At 48.1% G+C, this 27,751-nt stretch overlaps 2 protein-coding genes across 4 annotated transcripts; both read left to right on the top strand.

The window, feature by feature from the left end:
* Positions 1-12,649: 12,649 nt before the first annotated feature.
* LOC123147393 (E3 ubiquitin-protein ligase TRAIP) lies at positions 12,650-16,490 on the top strand. Its single transcript, XM_044566629.1, has 9 exons — positions 12,650-12,868; positions 12,963-13,236; positions 13,327-13,428; positions 13,521-13,603; positions 13,685-13,801; positions 14,604-14,706; positions 14,786-15,470; positions 15,596-15,783; positions 15,890-16,490. The coding sequence occupies exons 1-9, from the start codon at positions 12,756-12,758 to the stop codon at positions 15,983-15,985; spliced, it is 1,761 nt and encodes a 586-aa protein (XP_044422564.1). The 5' UTR covers positions 12,650-12,755; the 3' UTR covers positions 15,986-16,490.
* A 2,120-nt stretch (positions 16,491-18,610) lies between these two features.
* On the top strand, positions 18,611-24,375 carry LOC123147394 (monodehydroascorbate reductase 5, chlorplastic). Of its 3 annotated transcripts, XR_006473180.1 has the most exons (19): positions 18,611-18,838; positions 18,930-19,116; positions 19,239-19,338; positions 19,701-19,778; positions 20,132-20,203; positions 20,309-20,427; positions 20,688-20,772; positions 20,929-21,018; positions 21,126-21,227; positions 21,319-21,408; positions 22,159-22,239; positions 22,616-22,687; positions 22,764-22,858; positions 22,934-23,022; positions 23,122-23,184; positions 23,266-23,309; positions 23,676-23,912; positions 24,029-24,057; positions 24,170-24,375. XR_006473180.1 is itself a non-coding variant. In XM_044566630.1 (17 exons), exons 1-17 carry the CDS (start codon positions 18,829-18,831, stop codon positions 23,787-23,789), a joined length of 1,491 nt encoding a protein of 496 aa, XP_044422565.1. In that variant the 5' UTR covers positions 18,611-18,828; the 3' UTR covers positions 23,790-24,035. The 3 variants fall into 3 exon arrangements, 1 of the variants encoding a protein (XP_044422565.1); XR_006473179.1 differs by lacking the exon at positions 24,170-24,375 and having other exon boundaries at positions 24,029-24,141; XM_044566630.1 differs by lacking the exon at positions 24,170-24,375 and having other exon boundaries at positions 23,676-24,035.
* The last annotated feature ends 3,376 nt before the right edge of the window (positions 24,376-27,751 follow it).

Raw genomic sequence — 27,751 nt, 5'->3', positions numbered from 1 at the left:
TCTTTTTGGAGCTCCTTATTGATGAGATTGGTTGAATAGGAGGCTCCTCCTCCTTACCTGATTCATCATAAGAAATAATAGGAGGGTATTGGGAAGTCTCTTCCCTTTCATTACTATTCTCTTCATCTTCTATTTGTTTTGTTTTCTTTATGTAATTGGCAATATAAGGGTTTTCAATACAATTCACCGCACAATACATATAAATTCCATCTAGATCAAATCCAAGAATTTTATAACGGGCAAATTCTGGAAGATAATTAGTTATACGTTTCATTTCTTCGTAACTCATAAGCAAACTAAGTTCATTATGATGTGCAAGGGAAATCAAGTCATCACAATTTTTGGACACGATACGATCATGAAACAATTTGCATTGGGTATTGAAATGATCATGTTCATTACAAAGCACAATTATCCTTTCCATCATACTCACGAAAGATATTAAAAAGGTGAAGCGTATGAGACAAACTCAATTCCATTTTTTATAGTTTTCTTTTATAAACTAAACTAGTGATGAAACAAGAAACTAAAAGACTCGATTGGAAGATCTAAAGATATACCTTCAAGCACTCACCTCCCCGGCAAACAGCGCCAGAAAAGCGCTTGGTGTCTACTACACAACCTTCTTCTTGTAGATGTTGTTGGGCCCCCAAGTGCAGAGGTTTGTAGGACAGTAGAAAATTTCCCTCAAGTGGATGACCTAAGGTTTATCAATCCGTAGGAGGCGTAGGATGAAGATGGTCTTTCTCAAGCAACCCTGCAACCAAATAACAAAGAGTCTCTTGTGTCCCCAACACACCCAATACAATGGTAAATTGTATAGGTGCACTAGTTCGGCGAAGAGATGGTGATACAAGTGGTATATGGATAGTAGATAAAGGTATTTGTAATCTGAAATTATAAAAACAGCAAGGTAACTAATGATAAAAGTGAGCATAAACGGTATTGCAATGCGTTGAAACAAGGCCTAGGGTTCATACTTTCGCTATTGCAAGTTCCCTCAACAATAATAACATAATTGGATCACATAACTATCCCCCAACATGCAACAAAGAGTCACTCCAAAGTCACTAAAAGCGGAGAACGAATGAAGAGATTATGGTAGGGTACGAAACCACCTCAAAGTTATTCTTTCCAATCAATCCGTTGGGCTATTCCTATAAGTGTCACAAACAGCCCTAGAGTTCGTACTAGAATAACACCTTAAGACACAAATCAACCAAAACCCTAACGTCACCTAGATACTCCAATGTCACCTCAGGTATCCGTGGGTATGATTAAACGATATGCATCACACAACCTCAGATTCATCTATTCAACCAACACATAGAACCTCAAAGAGTGCCCCAAAGTTTCTACCGGAGAATCACGACGAAAAACGTGTGCCAACCCCTATGCATAGGTTCATGGGCGGAACCCGCAAGTTGATCACCAAAACATACATCAGGTGAATCACGTGATATCACATTGTCACCACAAATACGCACGACAAGACATACATCAAGTGTTCTCAAATCTTTAAAGACTCAATCCGATAAGATAACTTCAAAGGGGAAACTCAATCCATTACAAGAGAGTAGAGGGGGGAGAAAACATCATAAGATCCAACTATAATAGCAAATCTCGCGATACATCAAGATTGTATCAGCTCAAGAACACGAGAGAGAGAGAGAGATCAAACACATAGCTACTGGTACATACCCTCAGCCCCGAGGGAGAACTACTTCCTCCTTGTCATGGAGAGCACCGGGATGATGAAGATGGCCACCGGAGAGGGATTGCCCCCTCCGGCAGGGTGCCGGAACGGGTCTAGATTGGCTTTCGGTGGCTACAGAGGCTTCTAGTGGCGGAACTCCCGATGTATTGTGTGTCCCAATGTTTTTAGGGTATATGGAGATATATAGGCGGAAGAAGTATGTCGGGGGGGGGGGGGCACGAGGGGACCATGAGGGTGGAAGGCGCGCCCCCTACCTCGTGGCCTCCTGGAAGCTTCCCTTACGTGCACTTCAAGTCTTCTGGGCTTCTTTCCTTCCAAAAATGAGTTCCGTGAAGTTTTAGGTCAATTGGACTCCGTTTGATTTTCCTTTTCTTTGAAACCCTAAAACAAGGTAAAAACAGAAGCTGGCACTGGGCTCTGGGTTAATAGGTTAGTCCCAAAAATGATATAAAAGTGTATAATAAAGCCCATAAACATCCAAAACAGTAGATAATATAGCATGGAGCAATCAAAAATTATAGATATGTTGGAGACGTATCACCCGCCTGGCCTTGGTCGTCATGGCTTGCGTCACAGGAACCTCGCGAGGTGCCCCTTGCCTTGATCTCTCCGCCCCTCGTGAGCCAGCCTGGCGAGGCCGCCCCCAAGGAGGTCTTGGGTTATCCGCCTCGCGAGGGTCTTGAGTGTTTGCTGGTGAAGATGGGCCGTACAGGGCCGCCGGTGGAGCCACGCCGTGGGCCGCAGGAAGGTGGGTCTGGGGACCCCTGTTCCCAGGACGCCGATAGTAGCCCCGGGCCTAAGGCGCGTTCGGGCTTGGCTTCGAGGTGAAGCCAAGCGGCAAGTGCGGAGCGCCACGGGCCCTAACAGCTTGCGGCCTTGGTTGACGTGTGGCGGTTGATTGGACGTGGACGTCTCCGCTTCCCCATGCCGCCTCGGCAACTGCCCGACTTGACGGGTCCCTGCTGCATGCAGAAAAGGTCATTATTACCTTAGATCGTGGAGGCCAGCGGTTGGCCTCCTCTTGGCTATAAATGGGAAGGGGGAGTAGAGCCCCTGTCAACCATCGCTTCCTTCGCTCCTCCTGCTTCTTCTTCCTTGCTTCCTTGCTAGCAGCGACACTCATGGCGCCGGCAAAGAGGTTCTCAGATGCGGAGAAGGGGAAGGCCCGCCAGGAGGGGCCGGCGAGGAGGTTCTCAGTCGTAGAAAAGGGGAAGGCCCGCTAGGAGGGGCTCGGCTCGCCACCACCCAAGAGGGGCATGGTCGCCCGCGCAAGCACGCCGCGACCCCCGCCATGACCCCTCGCGGAAGCGGCGGCGCCTCCCCGCGTGGCGGGAGTCACCCATGTCGTGGCAGTCCCATTGATGAAGTGAGGCGTGCCATGGTTGCACGGCCTCCTCGGACGCGCTTCCATTTGGCGAAGGTGATACCGGAGTTCATCGTGTGGTTGGAGAACCCGGCTGGCACCTCGCTCCAGCTCCCGTGGTTCTTTGTCGGCGAACTGTTGTCCACAGGTCCAGGCGGTCTCTGGCTGTAGGTGGACGGTTGCTGCAGCAAGGCTTCATGGGTCGCGGTGGAAGTCTCCGCCACGGGCAACGCAGCCCTGGCCCGCGGCTGGCAGATGTTTGCCCACACACGCAGACTGGGCAGGCGGTGTGCCCTCCACTTCAAGTACAACGGCGACGCGACCCTCTACGTGAGGGTATTTGGGGAAGATGGTCGCCGCGTCGGGTGCTGCCCCAAGGACAACGACGGCGACGAGGTGCTCGGCCTTGGCGATGGTCGTGACGAGGAGGAAGGTGGCTTCGTCCTCGGCGCTCTCCGCGACTCGTCCAGCTACGGCGGCTCCTCCTCCAGCGACAGCTCCAGCAGCGGCAGCTATGATGAGCCGTCGTGCCCGTTTCGAGGGTGGCAACGGGTCGTCTCATCGCCGCGCTCTAGTGAAGCACGAGGAGGGGTCTGGCTGAGCCCGGGAGAGCGCCATGGGTCCGTCCTCGCGAACTGCTGTGGGGGCACACACCACTTTTGTTTTGTTCTTTCCTTCCTGCATTTAAGAAGAAACAAGTATGGGCCCTGGAGGGGCGTGTAATGAACCATGATTTCTGAGTTGCTATGTTATGTTTATCGTCCCTGTGTCGTGTTGTGGTACCAACATTTTATGTAGGCGTGTAGAGATAACTTAGCTTGATGTGCCTGAAGTAGTTTCCGCCTCGTGAGGCGCACATTCCCCAGTGTCTGGCGAGGCCTCCTTTGCTCGGAAGGCGTATAGGAACTACAAAAATTCGTTAGGAAACTCTTACTCTTCCGAATCCTGGTCGTAGGCGCTGCCAGCCATGACCCAGCGCTTCGTATCGCGGTACCCAAGGGGCATGGATTGAGAGAGGTGTGCCAGCTTGTGGGCTCGGGCGAGGGTGCCTTGCGAAGAACAGGAAAACCGCTCACGAGGGCACCTGTCCATCCCCCTCGCGAGGCATGCGAGGGTGAGCACGGGTCAAAACAAAGATCCAAGGAAGAACAGAGGAAAAGGCAATTGAACCAAGAGGACAAGAAAAGCCAGAATGCAACCTTCCATTAATAAAAAGGGACAAGCCAACTACGAAAAGCAAATGAAAAGCCATGTCCGGCACCTAGTCTAGTCTTCTCACCGGCGCAGAGCTAAGTGCTGCCACTAAGATGTGGGAGGGAGCCCCCGAGGCCCAAGGGCGGCACTCCTGAGACTCCGAGGTGTGTACAGCCCCACTCATTATTACGTGAGAGTGCCATGAGCGGAGATCTTCACAGGCACGGGGCCTTGCTTCATGGGTAGAACTTCTGGAGGTGCTGGATGTTCCAGGCGTTCTGGATGGGGATCCCGTCCCGTGTCTCCAGGCACGCGGTGCCAGGCCTGGAGACACTGGCGATCCTAAACGGGCCCTCCCACATGGGTGAGAGCTTGTGCAGCCCTTCCCTGGAGAGCACCCGCCTCAGGACGAGATCGCCCTCCTCGAGCGTCCTGGAGCGGACGTTGCGACAGTGGTACCGTCGCAGCGCCTGCTGGTACCTTGCCGCTCGGAGTGAGGCTTCACGATGGTGTTCCTCCCCTAGCACAAGGTCCATCCCCCGCATGGCGTCTTGCTGCATCTCATCGAACGCCAGGACCCGTGCGGAGCGATGCTTGACCTTGTGAGGGAGAACCGCTTCTGCTCTGTAGACGAGGAAGAACGGGCTCTTGCCTGTTGGCTTGGTGGCAGTGGTGCAGATGGACCACAGCACAGACTGGAGCTCGTCGTGCCAGCCTTTGCCACATGCCTCAAGCTTCTTCTTGAAGGTCCTGGTCTTGAGGCCCCTGAGGACCTCCGCGTTGGCGCGTTCGGCTTGACCGTTGCTCCTAGGGTGTGCCACTGAAGCGTAGCAGATCTGCGTTCCAAGGTTAGCATAGTATGCCTTGAAAAGATTGTTAGTGAACTGCGAGCCGTTGTCGGTAATGATGCGATTAGGGACCCCAAACCGGCTTATGACACCCTTGATGAACTTGACAGCAGATCCGGCCGGGATGGTGCGGGCGGCTTCTACCTCCGCCCATTTGGTGAACTTGTCGATGGCGACGTAGAGGTAGCAGTAGCCCCCAGGCGCTTGAGGGAATGGTCCTAAGATATCCAGCCCCCAGACTGCGAACAACCACGAGATCGGGATGGTCTAGAGGCCCTGAGCTGGCTGATAGATCTGCTTGGCGTGGAATTGGCAGGCCTCGCAGGACTTCACTAGCTCGGTTGCGTCGTTGAGAGTCGTGGGCCAGTAGAACCCGCTGCGAAATGCCTTGCCGACGAGGGTCCGTGATTACAAGTGGTGCCTGCAGTCTTCGCTGTGTATGTCAGCCAATAGCTCGTTCCCCTATTCCCTGGAGATGCATCGTAAGGAAACACCATTTGGCCACTTCCTGTATAACTCACCGTCCTGGATGCAATATGCCGTAGCCTTTCGGGCCACGTGCTCCGCGTCCTTCTCCTTCTCTGGCAGCGTCCCTTGCGTCAGGTATTCCTTGAGCTCCTTGGTCCAGCACCCCTCCTAAGGCTCGAGCGCCAGGAGTAGGCACGCTCCTGAGGTCGGGCCGTAGGCCGGGGCTCCTGAGGCAGGTGGTTGGGGGAGTTCCTCCCGAGACGGCACCGACCTCGGGAGTGGAGGCGCTGCCGACGACTTGAAGAGCCGCTCCTCAAATACGCCAGGCTCTTGGGGTTGTCGCTTGGACGCCCTCTTGGCGATGTCGTTGGCCTCCTTGTTGGTGCCACGGGGTACGTGCTGCAACTCTAGACCCAGGAAATGCTTTTCCATTTTGCGTACCTCCGCGAGGTATGCCTCCATGTGCTCGTCCTTCGGCTCGTATACCTTGTTGGAGAAGTTAACGAGGAGCTACGAGTTGCCCTTGATGGTGAGGCACTTCACCCCAGGGCCACCTCGGCCTTGAGGCCGGTGATGAGGCCTTCGTACTCCGTGATGTTGTTGGAGACCTTCTCGCCCTGCTAGAAGCAGAGCTGCATGGCATAGTAGAGCTTATCCTGAGTAGGTGAGATGAGCACTGCTCCAGCCCCCGCGCCATGGCGTGCGAACGCGCCATCTAAATACATGACCCAGCCATCTGGTGCTTCACTTCCTGGCGAGAGGGATCAGTCCTTGCCTGCTTCAAACCCCGGGGCGTCGGTCCATTCTGCCACGAAATCGGCGAGCGTGGCCCCCTTGATGACCCTAGTTGTGCTGAACTCTAGCTGGAATGCTTGCAGCTCGATGTCCCATTCGGCGGCTTTTCCAGCAGCATTGGGGCTCCTGAGTACCCTCTCCAGCAGGTAGACCGAGACGACCTTGATTGGGTGACCTTGGAAGTAGTGCCGCATCTTGTGTGAGGCCACCAGGAGCGCGAGCAAGAGCTTCTGAGGCATGTGGTATCGTGCCCTTGCATCCCGCAATACCATGCTGACGAAATACACCGGGTGCTCGACGAGGGCGGGAACATCGACGGAGCTTGTGCCTGCCGGCAGTTGGGGCGTCTCCTGAGATGACGGCACCTCAAGGGCCCGATCGCCTGCTGGGGCCTCTGCCAGCCCGCGAACGCTGCCCTATTGGGCCTGGTCACCCGTTGGCATTGCTTCAGCCCTTGTAGTGCCCTCCGGGTCCTGCATCGCCTCGGCTGGTGGCGCGGCAGCCCCTTGGCCTGACGCTCCTCCCGGACCGCCACTAGAGCTGCGCTGGCGGAGTAGGGAATGGTGGCAAGGTAAAGCACCAGGGGCTCGAGAGGGCGAGGCGCCACCATCACCAGAGGGCTGGTCATGTATCTCTCGAGGTCTTGAAACGCTTGGTCGGCTTCTGGGGTCCACTCGAATGGGCCCTTCTTCTTCATCAGCTTGAAGAACGGCAGGGCGCGCTCTCCTAGCTTGGAGATAAAGCGCCCCAGTGAGGTCACGCGGCCTGCAAGCTTCTGCATCTCCTTAAGAGTTTGTGGTGGGCTCATGTCTTCTATCGCCTTGACCTTCTCTGGGTTGGCCTCGATCCCCCTATAGGACACGAGGAAGCCTAGCAGCTTGCCGAAAGGGACACCAAACACACACTTCTCCGGGTAGAGCCGCAAGTCCACCTGGCGCAGACTCGTGAAGGTCTTCTCTAGGTCCTGAATCAAAGTTCTTGCCTCCCGAGATTTTACCACAATGTCGTTGACGTAGGCTTCAGCGTTCCTCCCGAGCTGTTGACCCAGGGCGATGTGCATCAGCCGTTGGAAGGGCGCACCTGCGTTGCGCAGCCCGAACGGCATGCAAGTGTAGCAGTACACCCCACACGGGGTGAGGAAGGCCGTCTTCTCCACATCCTCCATTGCCATCTTGATCTGGTGATAACCTGAAAACACGTCCAGGAAGCACAGCAGGTCGCATTCGGCGGTGGAGTCGACAATATGATTGATGCGCAGGAGTGAGAACGGGTCTTGGGGGCAAGCCTGGTTGAGGTTGGTGAAGTCAACACACATGCGCTCCTTCCCGCCTTCTTCGGTACGACTACAGGGTTCGCCAGCCACTCAGGGTACCGAACCTCGCGAATGACACCCGCCGCCTCCAGCTTGCGGGTTTCCTGGACGATGAAGGACTGCTTCTTCGTGGATTGTCGCCATGCCTTCTGCTTCACGGGGCGCACATTGGGGCACACCCTTAAGTAATGCTCGATTACCCCTCTTGGGACCCCCACTAGCTGCTTGGGTTCCCAAGCGAACACATCCTTGTTCGCACGCAAGAACCTCACCAGTGCCTCCTCTTGATTTGGGTCGAGGTTGGCGCCTATGGTGAAGGTGGCTCCTGAGGACCCATCTTGCTCGACCGACACCTTCTTGGTTTCGGCCCGATCTTGAGTGAACAACTACTTCTTCTTTGCTGGTGCGGCCTCCTTAGCCCCCGGGGTGGCCTCGTTGGCCGGTCGTGCCACCACGGCGGTTTTGAGGGCTCACTTGAGCGCCGCTAGAGCCTCCTTGGTATCCCCAACTACGGTGAGGACGTCCTTATTCCGGGGCATCTTCATGAGGTTGTATGCCGGATGGGTCATCGCCATGAACTGAGCCAGAGCCGGGTATCTGAGGATGGCGTTGTACGGGAGGCCGATGCGGGCGATGTCGAAGTCGATCAACTCGGTGTGGTAGTTGTCGTGGGTGCCGAAGGTCGCAGGGGGCGGATCTACCCCAAGGGGCTAATGGAGCCGCCGCCGACCCCAGAGAAAGGTTTGTTGGGTCAGAGCCGTTGGAGTGGTACATGAAGAAGGTTGAAAGCCTCCACAGAGAGCATGTTGAGACCGGCGCCGCCGTCGATGAGGGTCTTGGTGACAGCTACGCTGTAGATGGTGGGCATGCACAACATTGGGAGCACACCGAGCCGACGGTGGTGGTGGGGTGATCCCCTGTGTCGAAGCTAAGGTCGGCCTTGGGCGCCGCCCAACCCGAGGGAGCTCTTTGGCGCGCGGAGGCGGCGCCAATCTGGCGAAAGGCCGGCTTGGTGTGACGGTCTGAGGGTGGTGCTTGCGAGCCGCCGAGGAGGGCCGCGACGGCGAGGGGCGCCGGTGCCGCGAAGCGCGCGGTGAAGAGACCGCGCAACTCCTCCCAGGAGGTCACCGAAGATCCTGGCAGGCTGAGCAGCCAGGCGCATGGCGCGCCGGCCAGGGCCAGGGAGAATCAGTTGGCCATGACCTGGTCATCGCCTCCAGCTTCGAGGACGGCCTTCTCATACGCCTGCAAGAAGGCCGCCGGATCTGCCGTGCCATCGTAGCGGGGTGGCATCTCTGGCTTGAACTTGTGCAGCCACCGCACCTGCCGCAAGGTGTGGGTGAAGGCCCGGACGCCCGCGGCGCATCCGCAGGCGCACGCCGGCCTAATCAGAGGGGTGGCGTTTGTTGGGGAACATAGTAATTTCAAAAAAAAATCTACGCACACGCAAGGTCATGGTGGTGCTTAGCAACGAGAGGGGAGAGTCGTCCACGTACCCTCGTAGACCGTTAAGAGGAAGCGTTATGACAACATGGTTGATGTAGTCGTACGTCTTCACGATCGACCGATCCTCAGTACCGAACGTACGACACCTCTGCGTTCAGCACATGTTCAGCTCGGTGACGTCCCGCGAACTCACGATCCAATAGAGCTCGAGGGAGAGTTTCGTCAGCACGACGGTGTGGTGACGATGTTGATGAAGCTACCGTCGCAGGGCTTCGCCTAAGCACCGCTACAGTATGACCAAGGTGGATTATGGTGGAGGGGGGCACCGCACACGGCTGGGAGAGATCAATGATCAACTTGTGTGTTCTAGGGTGCCCCCTGCCCCCGTATATAAAGGAGCAAGGGGGGAGGTCGTCCCTGTAGGGCGCGCCAGGAGGAGGAGTCCTCCTCCTAGTAGGAGTAGGACTCCCCTCTTTCCTACTCCTACTAGGAGGGGGAAGGAAGGGGAGAAGGAGAAGGAAAGGGGGGCATCGCCCCCCCTTCCTAGTCCAATTCGGACCAGAGGGGAGGGGGCGCGCGGCTTGCCCTGGCCGGCCCCTCTCTCTCCACTAGGGCCCAACAAGGCCCATTAACCCCCCGGGGGGGGGGGGGTTCGTTAACCCCTCCAGCACTCCGGTAAAATCCCGATTTCATCCGGAACTCTTCCGATGTCCAATTGTAGGCTTCCAATATATCAATCTTTATTCTCGACCATTTAGAGACTCCTCGTCATGTCTGTGATCATATCCGGGACTCTGAACCACCTTCGGTGCATCAAAACATATAAACTCATAATACTGATCGTCACAGAACTCTAAACGTGCGGACCCTACGGGTTCGAGAACTATGTAGACATGACCGAGACACGTCTCCGGTCAATGACCAATAGCGAAATCTGGATGCTCATATTGGTCCCTACATATTCTACGAAGATCTTTATCGGTCAAACCGCACAATAACATGCGTTGTTCCCTTTGTCATCGGTATGTTACTTGCCCGAGATTCGATCGTCGGTATCTCAATACCTAGTTCAATCTCGTTACCGGCAAGTCTCTTTACTCGTTCCGTAGTGCATCATCCCATAACTAACTCATTAGTCACATTGCTTGCAAGGCTTATAGTGATGTGCATTACCTAGAGGGCCCAGAGATACCTCTCCGACAATCGGAGTGACAAATCCTAATCTCGATCTATGCCAACTCAACAAGTACCATCGGAGACACCCGTAGAGCACCTTTGTAATCACCCAGTTACGTTGTGACGTTTGGTAGCATACAAAGTGTTCCTCCGCTATTCGGGAGTTGCATAATCTCATAGTCATAGGAACATGTATAAGTCATGAAGAAAGCAATAACAACAAACTAAATGATCATCATGCTAAGCTAACGGATGGGTCAAGTCAATCACATCATTCTCTAATGATGTGATCCCGTTAATCAAATGACAACTCATGTCTATGGTTGGGAACATAACCATCATTGATTCAACGAGCTAGTCAAGTAGAGGCAAACTAGTGACACTCTGTTTGTCTAGGCATTCACACATGTACTAAGTTTCCGGTTAATACAACTCTAGCATGAATAATAAACATTTATCATGATATAAGGAAATATAAATAACAACTTTATTATTGCCTCTAGGGCATATTTCCTTCAGTGTCCGCCATGAAGTTGGACGAAGCAAGCGGAGAGGTGGAGCTTCGGCGCACCCCTACCTGGCGCGCCAAATGTTGGATTTTGGGTTCCAGCAAAACCCTTGAGATTCGAACACTGGGGTGCGCACGAAGATCTCTCCTCCCTCTAGCCCACACTCTCACCGCAATCTTTAGGCTTAGCGCGTCGAACCCGAAGAACAAAGGGACATAAGATTTATACTGGTTCGGGCCACCGATGTGGTGTAATACCCTACTCCAGTGTGGTGTGGTGGATTGCCTCTTGGGCTGAGGATGAACAGTTACAAGGAAAGAACAGCCTCCTGAGGAGAGGTGCTCTTGTGCTTGGTGAGTTGATGCGGTAGAGGACCGGCCCTCTTCGAAGGTGGTGGCTAGTCCTATTTATAGAGGCCCGGATACTCTCCCAAATATTAGGCGGAAAGGGATCCTACAACGGCCAGTTTGAAGGGGACAACTAGTACAAGCTATCCTGACAAAAGATGGTCTTCGCCTGCCAAAGGTTCTAGTGGTGACGCCGTCCTGGGCTCCATGGTGACCTACGTCCTGCCGTCCTGTTGGTCTTGGTCTCGTTGCATCAATATGGAAATCTTTGCTTGAGGCCTCCGGACTCCGCGCATGCGCTTGCCTCTTTAACACCAAAGAGGAAATGAGGACACTGCGCGCGCTGGCGCCCGCTGGCCTTGGTCGTCATGGCTTGCGTCACAGGAACCTCGCGAGGTGCCTCTTGCCTTGATCTCTCCGCCCCTCGCGAGCCAGCCTGGTGAGGCCGCCCCCAAGGAGGTATTGCGTCGTTCGCCTCGCGAGGCTTGGCCCCTCACGAGGGTCTTGAGTGTTTGCTGGTGAAGATGGACCGTACATGACCGCCGATGGAGCCGCGCCATGGGCCACAGGCAGGCAGGTCTGGGGACCCCCATTCACAGGACGCCGACAGTATATTCAAAAGCGAAAAAGTATAGAAGTAGTTAGTTGAGAGAATCTCAAGAAAAGTCTTGTTCCTCCTTCCGTTGGCGCCGCTTTAGATCCGCGCCATCGGAGGTACGGAGGATCTCGGCCCCCCGCTGACGGGAGGGACCACGTTCTCGTTTTTTGTTTGGTTCAATGTCTTGGTTGGTGCTGTGTGACGGTGGCGATGTCCCTGGGTAGAAATAATGTCTCACACGTCTAATTCCCGTCCCGACGGTGGAATAGCGTGTCGGAGGACACGTGGAGGTGTGTCTCCGTCGGATTTTGAGGGATTCAGTCGATGCTGGTCTTTGATGGATCTATTGGGATCCAATTTGTGTTCATCTTCGTCCGCGTGGTTACAAGTTTAATCTTTCCGATCCACTACTCTCTTCATCGGCGATGGTTACTGCTGTGGTGCGCTGGTTCTTTAGGATCTTAACGCAATGATTTCTCAACTGTCTATCACAATAAAGTCTGTCTGGATCCAGCGAGGGATGGCGATGACGACGGTGCTCCTTCGGCTCGCTTCAGTACTTGTAGTCGTTGCTAGGTGGTCCCTGAATCTGGTTGTAATTTTTATTACCTCCAGTGTTTTATGGACTGCATGAATAGTGGAAGTTTCTCTTGAAAAAAAAGTTAGCTGAGCGTATAATATTGGCCCACAACTATTGGATGTATAATTACGAAACTAGATTAAACATTTTGAACGGCTTAGATTACAAAAAACTAAAAAATCACGAAAACAATTACTATTTCACTAACCCCGGATTTAATTAAGAATTTGAAGTATAATAAGTAAAGAGTAATATCAGAGCGGGAGAAAATTGTTCCCGCCACGAGGTCTCTTGTGCGCTTCGAAAACTCCCGCGAAACCTGTTCGTTTCCCTCCTCCAAATCCAACCACAAGAAGAGGAGCCCTCCCCCCTCTGGATGCCGCCGCCGCCGCCGCCGTCGTCATGACCGCCGCCGCATGGCCGGTCTGCACCATCTGCTACGAGGACCTCCGCCCGCTCTCCGACCAGCACATCTACTGCCTCCCCTCCTGCGGCCACGTCTTCCACGCCCTCTGGTCCGCCCCTCCCTTCCCTCCCAATCCGTTATCTTCTCCCGTTCTGTCCTCGCGATGGCCGGCTAACAGAGAGGCTTCCCGCGTGTTGTTGCAGCGTAGAGCAATGGCTGGAGTACTGCCCGAGCGCGGGCGGCAAGAAGAAGGGTAAGTGCCCCATCTGCAAGCAGGCCTGCGGCGCCTCTCACCCCCCGACTCGCCTCTTCTTCCAGTCCACCGGCGCGTGCCCCACGCAGGCGCCCCCCTCCTCGTCGCAGGACGCCGACCCGGAGGCGCTCGCCGAAGAGGTTGCCCGGCTGGAGCAGAAGGCGTCGTCCCTTGGCAAGGTGCTCGAGGAGCAGCGCGATGGGATCCAGAAGCTCAACGCCGAGGCTAGTGCTGCTACCGCATCGGTCGGATCTCTTATTGGGCTGGTTCTTTTGTGTGGATCGCTAATGGTTTCTTGGTGGTTCTTGGTTCAGATCGTCAGGTGGAAGGAGCAGGCGGCGACCGCGGAGACGATGCGGGAGTCGGCTAGGAAGGAGAAAGAGTCTGTGCAGCGGCTGCTCAATGCGAAAACAGAGGTAAGTAAGTTCATTGTTCAGGTGGCGAGATCTATTCTCCCTTTTCTGCGTCTGGCTATGGGTTACTGAATCGTGTTGGTAAATCATGGTAGGAGTTGTCGAGGAAGACGTCAGAGTGCGTGAGGTTGCAGGAGAGGAGCCTTGCGTTGGCGAAGGAGCTTGCGGCCCTGAAGCTGTATGCTTGTTCAATCTGAAGTGTGCACAAATATCTGTGTTTGATGAGTGAAATGCATCTGTCTTAATATCTTGTTCTTAGGTCGACTGACACGAACCTTCAGGAAGAAGAGATCCTAAAGTTGGCTTCATTGGGTAACCATGGCAACCTTGAGAATGCTGTTGACGTCCTGAAGAGATCACTTGCTCTCCGCAACAAGTATAATTCTCCATCATTTCCTCATGTTGAAACATGTCGTTCATGTTGGGTATCCATACTAGTTTGGGGGTAACTGCCTAAACATGTTTTACACTGAACAATGGGACCTCGTCATCCACTTCAATAACTGTTAAAGAGTAGTAATAGTTTATGTAAAACTGAATATTGATTTTGGGTAACCATGGCAACCTTGAGAATGCTGTTGACGTCCTGAAGAGATCACTTGCTCTCCGCAACAAGTATAATTCTCCATCATTTCCTCATGTCGAAACATGTCGTTCATGTTGGGTATCCATACTAGTTTGGGGGTAACTGCCTAAACATGTTTTACACTGAACAATGGGACCTCGTCATCCACTTCAATAACTGTTAAAGAGTAGTAATAGTTTATGTAAAACTAAATATTGATTTTGCTTTACCTTATGATGTCGAGTTGGTGAACTTTGGATCGTTGAAGGAAGTGTAATGACCTCAACCTAAATTATAGTCAGTATTTCAGCTATGAAGTTGGAGTTATGACTTGAGACAGTTTCTATGCTCTGATGTCCAATGATGATACTAGTATCAAATGAATTAGCACTTTAGCAGGCGACATGATGTGCCATTCTGGAATCATTTCCATACAAATTAGACAAAGAGTCCTTTTCTTTCTTAAATGAATGCTTTGATTGTCACAAATGATATTCTTATTTAACTTGGTGATTTTTTCTTCTTTCAAAAAGTTACTCTTGTAGCGTACGATTTCACTTTGTATAGCATGGATTTCATGCTTTGGACACTTGGTAATGCATTTTTCTTTCAGGAGCTACAAAGACTTGATGGTCCAATGCAATCATCTGGGAAGATCAGAAAGTCGTGCTCAGCAGAGGATTGAGAAGGACAGGGAGCTGATAAAGAAGTTGAGGGTATGCTTATAACAACTTAAGATCTGTTCCCTGAATTTACATATTTAGTTTGGGTGTTGATCTCTGCAAATAAAAACAGGCAAAGGTACTTGATCTTCAGAAGGAACTGGAAGAAAAGGAAAATAATGTCATCAGAGACTTGAGGTCTTCAAAGAAATTTAAAGCTGACCAGAACCAGACAAATCCAGTGAAGGCCAGTGCTAATAATGGTTTCTCTAGTCCAAGTGCTGGATATGGGAATCAAACGGTTAAGCTTGATGATGTGATGCAAGATGGATGCAACGAGAAGGTTCAGTCGAACCAGGTGACCCCTGAAGCTAAAAAAGATCCGATCTTACAAGACAGCCTTGAAATAAAGATTGCAGATGTGATAGACTTAGATGCGGATGACAAAGGCACGATAAAATGTCCCGCCAAGCCGTTCGGGTATAATGATTACACTTCGGATACACGAAATCAGTCCAGTCGCTGTGAACGTGGTACCGAAGAGCCCACGGCATTCGGATGTGAGCCTTCCTTCTATGTACCAGAAGAAACATCATTTTTGAAACACACGGCAGCTACTGGAAAATCAACATTTCAGGAGTTTCTTATGAAGACCAAACTGCAAAACGTTCAAGAGCTTCCTGTTCTGAGAAGCACGAATGTTACAACTTCAACATGTAAGAAAGAATCACTGACAATTGGTGGCATCTCTAAACAAGCAACTAGGCTGGCTTCTGGCACTGGACCTCAGACATTTCACAATTTAAATTCTCTTTCCGGTGAGTTTCTTGTGAAGTTGCTGATGCAGAACCTCCTTTGGTTGTTTCTTACTATTTGGGATATCCATAGCTTGTTATTTATACTCAATCTCCTGTACTTAGCAACCACCTTTTTCTACAATCAGATGATGATTTTCAAACGCTACCTGGATGTACCGGTGAAGGGGCAAGAAAAGGCATTGGCAAATGGTCCAAGGGCAGGGCAGCACCCGGGTATCTAGGTGCAAACACAAACAAGGGCAATCTGATATCTGTGGGGCACGACGGGCGCGGGGGAAAGGTGAAAGTCCTGAGAAATCATGGCCGGTTCGCGGTGAGTTCAACAAGCTCAGCTCAGGTTCTTCCCTGTCGGACAGCAAAAGCGGCTTAAGTGCATGTATGTATCTAATGTAATCCCATGCATGGATCTGTTGTTGCAGGATAGTAGGACTCCAGCATTGTGGCCAAAGGCACAGCAGAAGGCTGTAGGCAAAGGTGGGCAGTCTAACCTAGAGCACTTCTTTGAGAAGAGATGATGATCCTAGCTGTGCTCCAACTGAGAATGCATGTTGTGGTGAAATGGTGCCACTGCCTGCTGTGTGTCTTGTGCCATACTTGCAGGGAGACATGAATCCAGATTTTGTAATCGGTATACTATTGGCATTGGGCCAGTGATGTTAGAGGTTGGACACAATCTCTCAATGGTATTTGAGACGCCTGAATCCCTCAGTGCCCTGGCTTATGCTTTGGTTTGTCAAGGGTTCAGTTTGTGCCCACGGTGGCATTGTTTATTTGTTTTGATGCACATGTTGTGTCATGTTTTCTAATTAGTATTGTTAAGAGTTGAGGAGGCAACAGAGAAGACTTCACTTTTGGCTCAATGCCGAACTAGGTTATCTGCTGCTGTGTCCGGTTTTGTTCGGTTCACTTTTGGGATCAAATAACAGCTTCAATGATAAAAAACAACAGTACATATTCAGGAAAAGTATACTGAACTTGATGTGAACACATTTTCATTTTTCATATTATCCTCAGACTTAATTCCCATCCTGCTAACAGTTTACTATTTGGTTTCTGTATTCTTCTGTGTGAGAAAACAAAGGATAACATGATATACAGCCTGGTAGGTGCTAGGAAGAGGTGGTTTTTCTGGAGACGCCATGACACGGCCCAATCATGACGAGACACTGCACATGAACCGAACCATGTAGGTTCTTTTTCTTAATGTACGATAGTATATTAGCAACTACTACTCTACTAGTAGGTGCTCAACTTCTAGATCCACTGAAAATGATGTTTAGTGAAAAGCTACACTCTACTTTTGTCTTTAACTCAGAAGCACACAACTTGTAGTTCTCTTGTCAAGGTCAAACAAGTTTAATAAGTGTTTATTTTTAGACTAAATTCCATCTTTTGCCCTCTCTTTTGGCATTTTTGACAGGAACTACCCCATTTAAGAGATTTTCATCCGTGTTACCACATTTTACAAAACTTGTATATTCAATATATTTGCACTACTGGATAGGAGTATATGTTCTGGCGTTATTCAAACTTCTATCTAACTATCACTTAGCTACTTAAAGTCGGCTTAGATATGCACACGTGTATATGCAGTGCAGTATTATTAGTTGCACATGTGTATGTATGCCTACACACATAAATGTGGCCTCCCTTCAAGTGGTAAAGAAACCGTCGCCTCCTAATAGGCTGGAAGATGGGATCTGACTTGACCATGCAGGAAAGGATGTGGTTTGGGTCATCTATGTATTGTAGGAGAGGGAACACGATGCAAGATCTGGCATGCGGAAAAACTGACATTGGAGAAAAAAAAACCATGAACATGGGGCGACATGTATACTTGTTGACATGTGGGATCGGCTTGACATAATGTGCTTATAAATAAAAAAGGTAAAATGCGGGACAAGTTTGGTTAAATAGGGTAAAACAGTTGAAAATCTCTTAAATGTGGCAATTCCTATAAGAACACCAAAAGATTTTTTTTTTTGGAATTTACCATCTTTTAACAATTAGAATGAATTGTTGTGTGGCGGGTCTATGCATTGACCCAAGGAATCACAAACTCAATAAGGCTACAAAATGACTATTGCAGTTTTTGTGTCCTGGTTGCTTCTTGGTCGCAGATGCATATTGCAGGAGAAATTTAATTTGCTCGGAGGTGGCGCAAAGCAAAACCATGCAGGATGGTGGATGATCAACATCACTGGTGATGATGATAAGCAAGGATCGTTACTACAACTTGCGAACATAGTTTGTGAGGATCAAAATTGACCATTGTGTCGCCACGGTTCTTAGCTTTCCTTTTATGGTTCATGATTTACACCCTAGGACTTCTAACTAGAACAAACTTGCCCCGCTTCATTCAATATCGAGCATTGCAATCTTGAATTCGCAGGTACGAGACTTTCGTGTAGGGAGACTCGACGAGAAGGCTCTCTCTACGAAATCAGCAGATGCCACCACCTTTGCAACTAGGCCTACTGATCCATGGCCATGGCTATATGAAAGAATTACACGCCAAATCAATATTGCATGTTCATTTGGCTAGCTTTGAGAACACAAGTTTAGGAGGGGCATTGCTAATTATCGGGGCCTTGCTTATGTCTAGATGTTTCCGCATCAATGCAAGAAATCTAGAGTAACAACTGTAACAACAACATGCAATCTAAAATAACTATTGCCACTAGAACATTTCAAAAACATCGAAATGCCATGATTTTTCACAGGATCTCGGCTGCAGATCCTCTTTCGAAGATGTGCCGATGATCTTATAGTTTGGTCCAGCTGCCGTGACAAGTTTAACATGATGATGTGCCGAGGATCTCAAATACCCGCACATTTTGCTCCGGAGATATGCTGATGATCTTATTCTTCGGACTTGTTTTATCTATCGAATGAATGTAATCTTTTTTTTGTGTGTGTTATCCTTCTTTATACGATGCAACTCTTCCAGAGTCCCATCAATTTTTTTTGGCCATTGTTCCCAAAATGCATCATTTTTTAAATGATCAATATATATTGTTACTGTACTATTTCAACAAGGTAAGACAATTTTGTGAGTTGAATGATGTAAGTGTGGTAATGTCCATTCTGCTATATAAAAACACAAACATGACCCAGCTTAATAAGTGGGATGACACGCAATTAAAACATCCCCAGGACAGGAGGGCGTATTGGCAAAACGAGAGTACACGTGGAGCGTCTTCTCTCCCCACTCCGTCCGTCTGCCCGTTCCTCGTCGCCGCCCCGCCCCGCCCCTTGGCCCGCCGCAACGGCCAGCGTCCCTTTGAGAGTCCCCCACCATTAAACTATTCCCTCTACTCGCCCCCTCTCCTATAAGCGCCGCCTGTGGGGAGAGGCCATGACTTCAGGTTCTCGTCGCGACCCCGCAGCTCCCCCCAAACCCTTCTGAGTTCTGATTCGCCGCCCGTTGGTGTGTTTTTTCCTTGGAGGTGGCTCTAGCTCTCCGGCAAAAGGCGGCGCAGATGGCTTCCGCGGCGGCGGCTGCGGCGGCGGGGACGGGGTGCTACTCGCAGACGTCCTGGGCGCTGCGACGCCTTGGCGCCGGAGGCGGCGCCCTCGCATCGGCGGCCACCCGCAGGAGGAACTGCTCCGTCGCGGCCGCCGTCTTTGACAACCAGAACCGCGAGTGGGTGCTCCCTCCCTCTTACCCCCCTGGGCTAGGCTCTCTTGATCTGACTCCGTCTGCTTCAGTCCCTGTCCTCTGCCAAGCCCGTCCCTACTTACGGTTCATGTATCGACCGCCTGCAGGTACGTGATCGTGGGCGGCGGGAACGCGGCGGGCTACGCGGCTAGGACGTTCGTCGAGCATGGCATGGCCGACGGCCGCCTCTGCATCGTCTCCAAAGAGGTAATGCCCATCGCGCATCAGTTAATTAATTACACAAGTGGATTCTTCATTGTTATTCCCTGCCCAGCGCATAATTTTGTTCTGTTGTTTTGTAGGAGTAATTGCTATTCCCTCCGTTCACTAGTACTCGTATAAGATGTTCCAACTTTTTTCTGAATTCAGATGTTTATAGACACGTTTTAGTGTGTTTGTTCACTCATTTCAGTTTGTATGTAGTCCATATTGAAATATCCAAAACATCTTATAATAGTGAACGGAGGGAGTATAATATATGGATGTACTAGAAACTACCAGTACTTCCACATTTTTCTTTTGAGCCTATGTGTGTTGATTTCTGATGGTGTGTGCTTGTTGCGGTGCAGGCTGTTCCACCATACGAGCGACCGGCACTGACCAAAGGCTATCTGTTTCCCCCAGAAAAAAAGCCGGCACGCCTACCTGTAAGTACTCTGGAGTTTGGACAATTTAACAACAGGAAGTAGCATTGAACCATGACAGTAGTGATAGTCTGTTGATTTGGGATTACCAATCTGTTTAACCTCTTTCTCTGTTGAGCATTCTTGACATAATAATGGACAGAAATTTAGTGAAGTCATCATCATGTCATTTGTTCCGACTTGAGTGAAATCTACTCCAATATGTAAACATTACGCTGTCATCATCTGTTGCTATCCATGAATCAGCATTCTTTTAGCTGATATGGTACATTGGTGTCCTGCATAGTTCAGCATCAAGATAAAATCTGCAAATACAGGCATGCAGCCTTAAAACTCGGATGTTTCTCTTGTGGCAGGGATTCCATACCTGTGTTGGATCTGGTGGCCAGAGGCAGACTGCCGAATGGTACAAGGAGAATGGCATAGAGGTAGTTATGAACTTCTGATGCTACTATCTTTTTTTGTTTTGTTTAGTGTGTTCCATAATAATACAAGAATCCCCTTGGTCTGAAACCATTTCTCCTTTCTGAAAGGTGCTGTATGAGGATCCAGTTGAAGCATTTGATGGCAAAACACAGACCTTGAAAACTTCATCAGGGAAAATTCTGAAGTATGGGTCACTTATCATTTCTACTGGTTGTGCAGCTGCAAGGTATATCACTATCCATTATGCATATATTAGCAGTGGTTTTAATGTGGAAAACCAGATTGTAATATCCTTACCAAGTTACCATGATTACCAATTCCTGCTATAACTTTACGCTCCTAAGAGGCAAGGTAAATAAAATTCCCACGCTTCTGCAATGATGCAGTAAACTGAACAAGTAGATATAGAAGCCTTGCACATTTCACATGGTTTTCATGAATTTCATCATTGCTTGTTCGTGCTTGTAATATTGATGCTTGTTTCAGACTACCTGAGAAAATTGGAGGAGACTTACCTGGAGTTCACTATATACGTGATGTTGCTGATGCTGATTCTCTAGTATCTTCATTGGTATGCTCAGTACAAAAATAACGATAGATGTTTCTCATGTACTAAAATAGGTTTCTCTCGTGCGACATGACAATAGTGATCTAAAATTATTCCTTGTTTTGTATATTCACACTTTTTAACTTTTCTGCTAAACTGATATTTGGGTTAATTTGGTAGGGAAAAGCAAAGAAAATTGTTGTTATTGGTGGGGGCTATATTGGCATGGAGGTGGCTGCTGCAGCTTGTGGCTGGAATCTTGACACAACTGTAACGGCACTATCTTATTTTCTTCAGTTCTGATATATCCGAAGCATGTTTTTATTCTCTATGCATTGCAAGTGCCAGTTGTATAACTGAAGTTGCTTTGTATATAGATAATATTCCCAGAAGATCACATAATGCCAAGATTGTTTACGCCTTCCCTTGCTAAGAAGTATGAGGAACTGTATGAGCAAAATGGCGTCAAATTCGTAAAGGTGACAGAGTTCCACCAGTCCGTCAACATCATTTGTTTGTCTTGATTTTTCATACTATATCATGTTGAATGTGTATATTTATGGTATCCAGGGAGCTCTTATTGACAAACTTGATGCTGGCTCTGATGGAAGGGTGTCTTCAGCTATACTTAAAGATGGTTCTGTTGTTGAAGCTGATACAGTTATGATCTTTATTTTCTCAAGACGTTCTTATGCTGCAGTACCAAATCCTAAACCATGAAAATCGTCGAGATTCCTGCATTTGAGTTCCTACAGTTGGTCTTGGCCTTATTAAGAGCACCCGTTATATTAGATTATCTAATGACAAGATTATGACCACTTAGATCCACTTGATATTATGTTTGAAAGGCATTTGATAATAACCAACTTATCTTTGAAATCCTGTTAGTAGAAAGCATCTAGACAACCTAATCCCTCAGAAGTGAAGTAGAGTCTATGATAGGTGTGCTATCCTTCTACATTTTATGGTTAGCTAATAAACTAGACTGACAAGCAAAGTCCTAAATTCTGGAAACCAGTAATAGTGGAGGGGAAGAGAGGGGGGAGAATGAGGAAGTCTTTTAAATCTTTGATTAGGAAACCAACTTGATTTCTCAAGAATCAGACTCAGTATTGTTCTCGCTGTCCACAAACTAATCTGTTTAGAAACCCTGCTGGTCGTGGTTGGTTGGATATTGTTGGCGCCAGCCTCTGTTTGGTGAATGGTAGTATTAGCCCATAATGTGTGTCGTGATCAAATGTCTGCTGAGGCAGCAGAAGTTACATACAGTTTATTATATTATCACTAGGAGCATCAGCTACTATTTATTATATTTGATATTATCTTCTTATGTACATATTCTTAAACTGCTGAAACCGTATGGATTCATATCATGAGATCTTCTTATGTTGACATTACATTCTAATGCAGGTTATTGTTGGTATAGGAGCAAAACCATCTGTCAGCCCCTTCGAAGCTGTGGGAGTTAACATCGAAGTTGGTGGAATAGAGGTTTGTTCCATCCAGAAGTTAATGAACCTTATTTGATTTGACTATACTCTGCAGTATGATGTATGTTAGTAGCATGGGTCATTATTGTTCTCTATTGGACACCAAGTTGTGGTTTTACCCTCTCTAGTTGCTTGAAGGTTTAAGGGACTGCTTGCTTTGTCATTTTGTACCTCTAGTAGTGATAAGATTAGATGTATTTATTAATTATAACAATGCATAAAGTAAATTAGATGATTTTTCCAGTTAGACCTTATTGATATCAATTTAGTGATTCAGCTGTCACCTGTCACCTGTCATTACATTTTCCTTGTAAAAGATGTGCTGCTGTCTGAATTTTTTTGTCATCCTTAGATGATCTGTTGGTTCTTCTTTGTAGGTTGATTCCATGTTTAGAACAAGTATACCTAGCATCTTTGCTATTGGAGATGTGGCAGCTTTTCCGCTCAAGGTAGGTTTCTGTGCATTTATCTCAAATAAGGAAATGTTGGATCCTAGAATATAACTTTCTGTGAGCTTTTCTACAGATGTATGATAGAATAGCTCGAGTGGAGCATGTGGATCATGCCAGAAAGTCTGCACAACATTGTATAGAAACACTCTTAACATCCCAGGCAAAAGCGTAAGTTAATGGTTATAAGGTGTATCTATCAGTTTACCTGCTGGTGCTGTGCTTGATTTGCCATCTCTGATGTAGGTATGACTACCTTCCGTATTTCTATTCTCGAGTTTTTGAGTATGAAGGAAGCTCCAGGAAAATTTGGTGGCAATTCTACGGAGATAACGGTATGGTTGCCCCTTTCCAGTTTCTACCTCATAATGTTGATCCTTGTTATTCAACATCAATAATCACAAAATCTCTATCCTCTCTTGTTCACTACGCAGTTGGTGAAACAATTGAAGTAGGGAACTTTGATCCTAAGATTGCTACCTTCTGGATTGACTCTGGTAATTAGTTGTTTTCAATATTTATCATTACTCTCATTTGGACTTCTTTATGACAATCTTTTACCTTGTTATATCTTGCAGATAGTCGATTGAAGGGTGTTTTCCTTGAGAGTGGAACCTCAGAGGTAATAAAATGCGGACAACACCTTTAACATGGCAATATCTTCTTGCAACTTCTCCTGAACTTAATACTGAGATAGTAGCCTTTAAATGAAAGCACATATGCCTTGCCAAGTTGCCATGACCCTTATTCACACACACACACACAAAAAAAACAAACAAACTTGCGATGTCCTTCTTTTGTGTGAAAAGAGTTTATTAATCAGTGCAAGTTACAATCATGCTAAATAGTTGGGAGGACAAAAATTCTGTAGTCTTGGAGAGAAATCTTGCCATGACCAAAGAGCTTGCAATTCCTATTGTATTTCAATTCTGGACTTCATTTATAAGAACCATTCCGGATTCCTAACAGCATCTCTGCAATATTTCAGGAATTCTCGCTTCTTCCAAAGCTCGCGAGATCACAGCCCATTGTCGACAAAGCTAAGCTCAAGAGTGCAACTTCAGTTGAAGATGCATTAGAGATTGCGAGAAGCTCTCTTTAGTCTGGCTCTTCTGTTTAACTAGTTGTCAACACATATGGCCTCTTCAGTTTGGGACTGCAGCTTGTTTTGAAAAGTCAGGACTATGATGACAATAATGCGGCCATAGTATCCGTTCTATGCGGGGTCTGTAATTTTCTTAGATGCCCCTCGGCCGCCATTTTCTAGCTTGGCATAAACTTTGACCACCCTTTTGAGGGGTTGAGGAAGATATGATGGAATGACAATATTTTCTTTTGCAGGTTTGAACAGTGGGTGGTATGAACTATAGGTACATTAATAAAACTTATGATCATCCGCCACTTTCTAGCTTGAAATAAACTTTGACCGCCCATTGAGGGGTTGAGGAGGATAATGATGGTATGGAAACATTTATTTTGCAGTTTGAAGTTTAAACAATGGTTTCCATATGCTAATTGAAGAAACTTATGGTCATTTCGATCGATCGAAGGATGTAGCAACGAAATTGGCTAAATCATGTATCTTATTCATGTTTTACTGGGAGTTCTCGATTCTCAGTGCATATCTTGGAAAACTTTCTTGAGGTCTACTGTTTCTCCTGAAATACACACAAGAATTCTCTTGGTCATCCAATTTTCTGAAGAGCACTCTTTTCTGAACATGTTGGAAGTGGAAAGGTTTGTCAGCATTGTCTATACATTGTCTATACAGATGAAAGTTTGTGACCCTTGGGGTACCCTTTCCCACAATTCAACTGACTATTGAAATTTTGTGACCCTTGGAGTACCCTTTCCCTCAATTCAACCGACTATTGAAATTTCAGTTCAATTTTAGTTCACCTGGTTGAACGAAAGGGTTGTACCCATTTGCACCCCCTATTGTCAAGGATGACATTGGGTAGGGTATGGTGCGGGTACAAAAATTTCATACCCCTGCCCATCCTTCTCATGGTCATAGAAAATCCTACTCATACCCTACCTATCGAGCACCCATGGGCAATGGGTATCCATGCTCGGTGGGCACCCATTGGACGCATCAACGTAACGATGAAGGGTGGCGGCGTAGTTGCTGGCTCCTTGTGTGGTGGAGGCACCAACAAGTGTTGGGGAATTGGTGATCAGGAGGAGGAGAATGGGACATGGTCGTTCCTATGGTCGGGGAATTGGTGATCGGGAGGAGAGGAGAATGGGGTGTGGTACAATTGGGAGGGTGCGAGTAGTTGGTGGAGATGGACTGTGATCTTGTCGTTTCAGACTTCATCTTATTTACCGAGCCTACCCTTGATCATTCGACGACATCTTTAATCCACTATCCTTTTAGAAAAACACCATAAGCTTATTGGTTCTGATTTATATATTAAGAAAATGGATACAAAGGTAGAAACAATCAAACAACACAAATATCATCTACGAAAGATTTGTCGCGCCACACACAAGCTTACCGGCACTCTAGTCGGGGGCCGCTATTACTGATGAGCCTGGAGGGCGACACCAATCCAACCACCCCGCACACAAAGCTAAAACAAAATGAGGGGCATCATAGTGCTGCGGAGATGGGAGAGAGGAAAATTTGGGATATTATCTGGAAGGCAAATATTCCGCAGAAGATCTGTATTTTTGCTTGGCGGGTAGCGTCCAATAGTTTGCCTGTCTAGGTAAACAGAGTGGTTCATCACCAGACTACTGTTAGTACATGTTCTATTTGTAGAAATGGATGATGAAAGTATTTTTCATGCGCTTGTCATGTGCCCAAAGGCTTTTGCGCTCCATATGGCCATGAGGAACATTTGGGAATTACCTGCGGAGGAAGTGTTCAGATACACGGGGGTTGATTGGTTGCTTAACCTTCTAAGTCATTTGAGCCATCAAATTATTTTCATATTTTGAAGAGCCTGGCATTTGAGAAATGATTCGGTAAGGGCAAGGAATCTGTCTCAGCATCTGCTAGCTTTATGGATAATTATTGGTATTCGTTTGTGGCATATCACTCCTTACCTATGGTGGACATGAAAAATAAAGGAAAAGATCTGATGCATGGTCTAAGAACTGCCCCTAATATGGTGGGGGCTAAGAAGGATTGGAAGTGAAGGAAATATGCCCTAGAGGCAATAATAAAATTGTTATTTATATGTCCTTATATTATGATAAATGTTTATTATTCATGCTAGAATTGTATTAACCAGAAACATAGTACATGTGTGAATACATAGACAAACAGAGTGTCACTAGTATGCCTCTACTTAACTAGCTCGTTAATCAAAGACGATTAAGTTTCCTGACCATAGACATGTGTTGTCATTTGATGAACGGGATCACATCATTAGAGAATGATGTGATGGACAATACCCATCCGTTAGCTTAGCACAAATGATTGTTTAGTTTTATTGCTAATGCTTTCATCATGACTTATACATGTTCCTATGACTATGAGATTATGCAACCCCCGAATACCGGAGGAACACCTTGTGTGCTATCAAACATCACAACGTAACTGGGTGATTATGAAGACGCTCTACAGGTGTCTACGATGGTGTTTGTTGAGTTGGCATAGATCGAGATTATGATTTGTCACTCCGATTGTCAGAGAGGTATCTCTAGGCCCTCTCGGTAATGCACATCACTATAAGCCTTGCAAGCAATGTGACTAATGAGTTAGTTGCGGGATGTTACATTATGAAACGAGTAAAAAGACTTGCCGGTAATGAGATTGAACTAGGTATGATGATACCGACGATTGAATCTCGGGCAAGTAACATACCAATGACAAAGGGAACAAACGTATGTTGTTATGCGGTTTGACCGATAAAGATCTCCGTAGAATATGTAGGAACCAATATGAGCATCCAGGTTCCTCTATTGGTTATTGACCGGAGATGAGTCTCGGTCATGTCTACATAGTTCTCGAACCCGTAGGGTCCGCACGCTTAACGTTCGATGACGATCGATATTATGAGTTTATGTGTTTTGATGTATCCAAGGTAGTTCGGAGTCCCGGATGTGATCACAGACATGACGAGGAGTCTCAAAATGGTCGAGACATGAAGATTGATATATTGGAAGGTTATGTTTGGACACCGGGATGATTTCGAATGAGTTCGGGCATATACCGGAGTGCCGGGTGGTTACCGGAACCCCCTGGGGGCTTAATGGGCCTACATGGATTTTAGTGGGAGAGAGAGTGAAAGTGCAACTATTCCTGGGTGGTTTTGGTAATTCCTAACAACATATAGCTCATTGAGCTAATACTATTTCAAGATAAATATTTCAGGAAAGCTCAATGATTGGCATGGCATGGATTAGAAATGTGGACCCCTCAAAATGCTAAGGACAAAAGATTGGCTCAAGCTCTAAAGCTCAAGACTCTACATTTTACCTTTTAGTGATCTAAGAGCATCTCCAGCCGTTGCGCCCCCAAGACGCGCCGAAAACCGCCGCTTGGGGGCGAGCCGACGCTATTTTAGGCTTGGGTGCTAGTGCGTTCCCAGCAGCCGCCACCCAGGTCGCCCCCAGGCGCCGATATCGGCCCAGTATCGGCGCTTTCAGCCCATTTTCGGCGTTGGGTTGGCCCAATTTCCAGCGCAAAACGACCCACGCTCGACGTGTTTCGGCGCTCATTCAAATAACTCAATAAAATCATCACAAATAATAAAAACACTCATATTTCATTGCACGTCCAGCTAGGTGTTGCCCTTGAGCCTCCATAGGTGCTCCACTAGATCCTGCTACAGCTGATGATGCACCTGTGGGTTTCGGATCTCCTGGCGCATGTTGAGGAAGGCCGTCCCTGTTGCAGGGAGCTGGTGATCCACTTGGGCAAGAGGACCCTGCCTGTAATATGGTTCAGTGTCAAACACTGGCTCTTCCCGCTCGCTCTCAATGATCATGTTGTGCAAAATGACATAACAAGTCATGATCTCCCACATTTGATCTTTCGACCAATCTTAGCGGGGTACCGGACAACATCAAATCGAGATTGGAGCACGCCAAATGCTCGACTTCCTCCTC

The sequence above is a fragment of the Triticum aestivum genome, chromosome 7A (genome assembly GCF_018294505.1).
Source record: "Triticum aestivum cultivar Chinese Spring chromosome 7A, IWGSC CS RefSeq v2.1, whole genome shotgun sequence".
Taxonomy (NCBI): Eukaryota; Viridiplantae; Streptophyta; class Magnoliopsida; order Poales; family Poaceae; genus Triticum; species Triticum aestivum.
The sequence above is the reverse complement of the archived record's forward strand: the minus strand, read 5'-3'. Positions and strand labels throughout refer to the sequence as shown.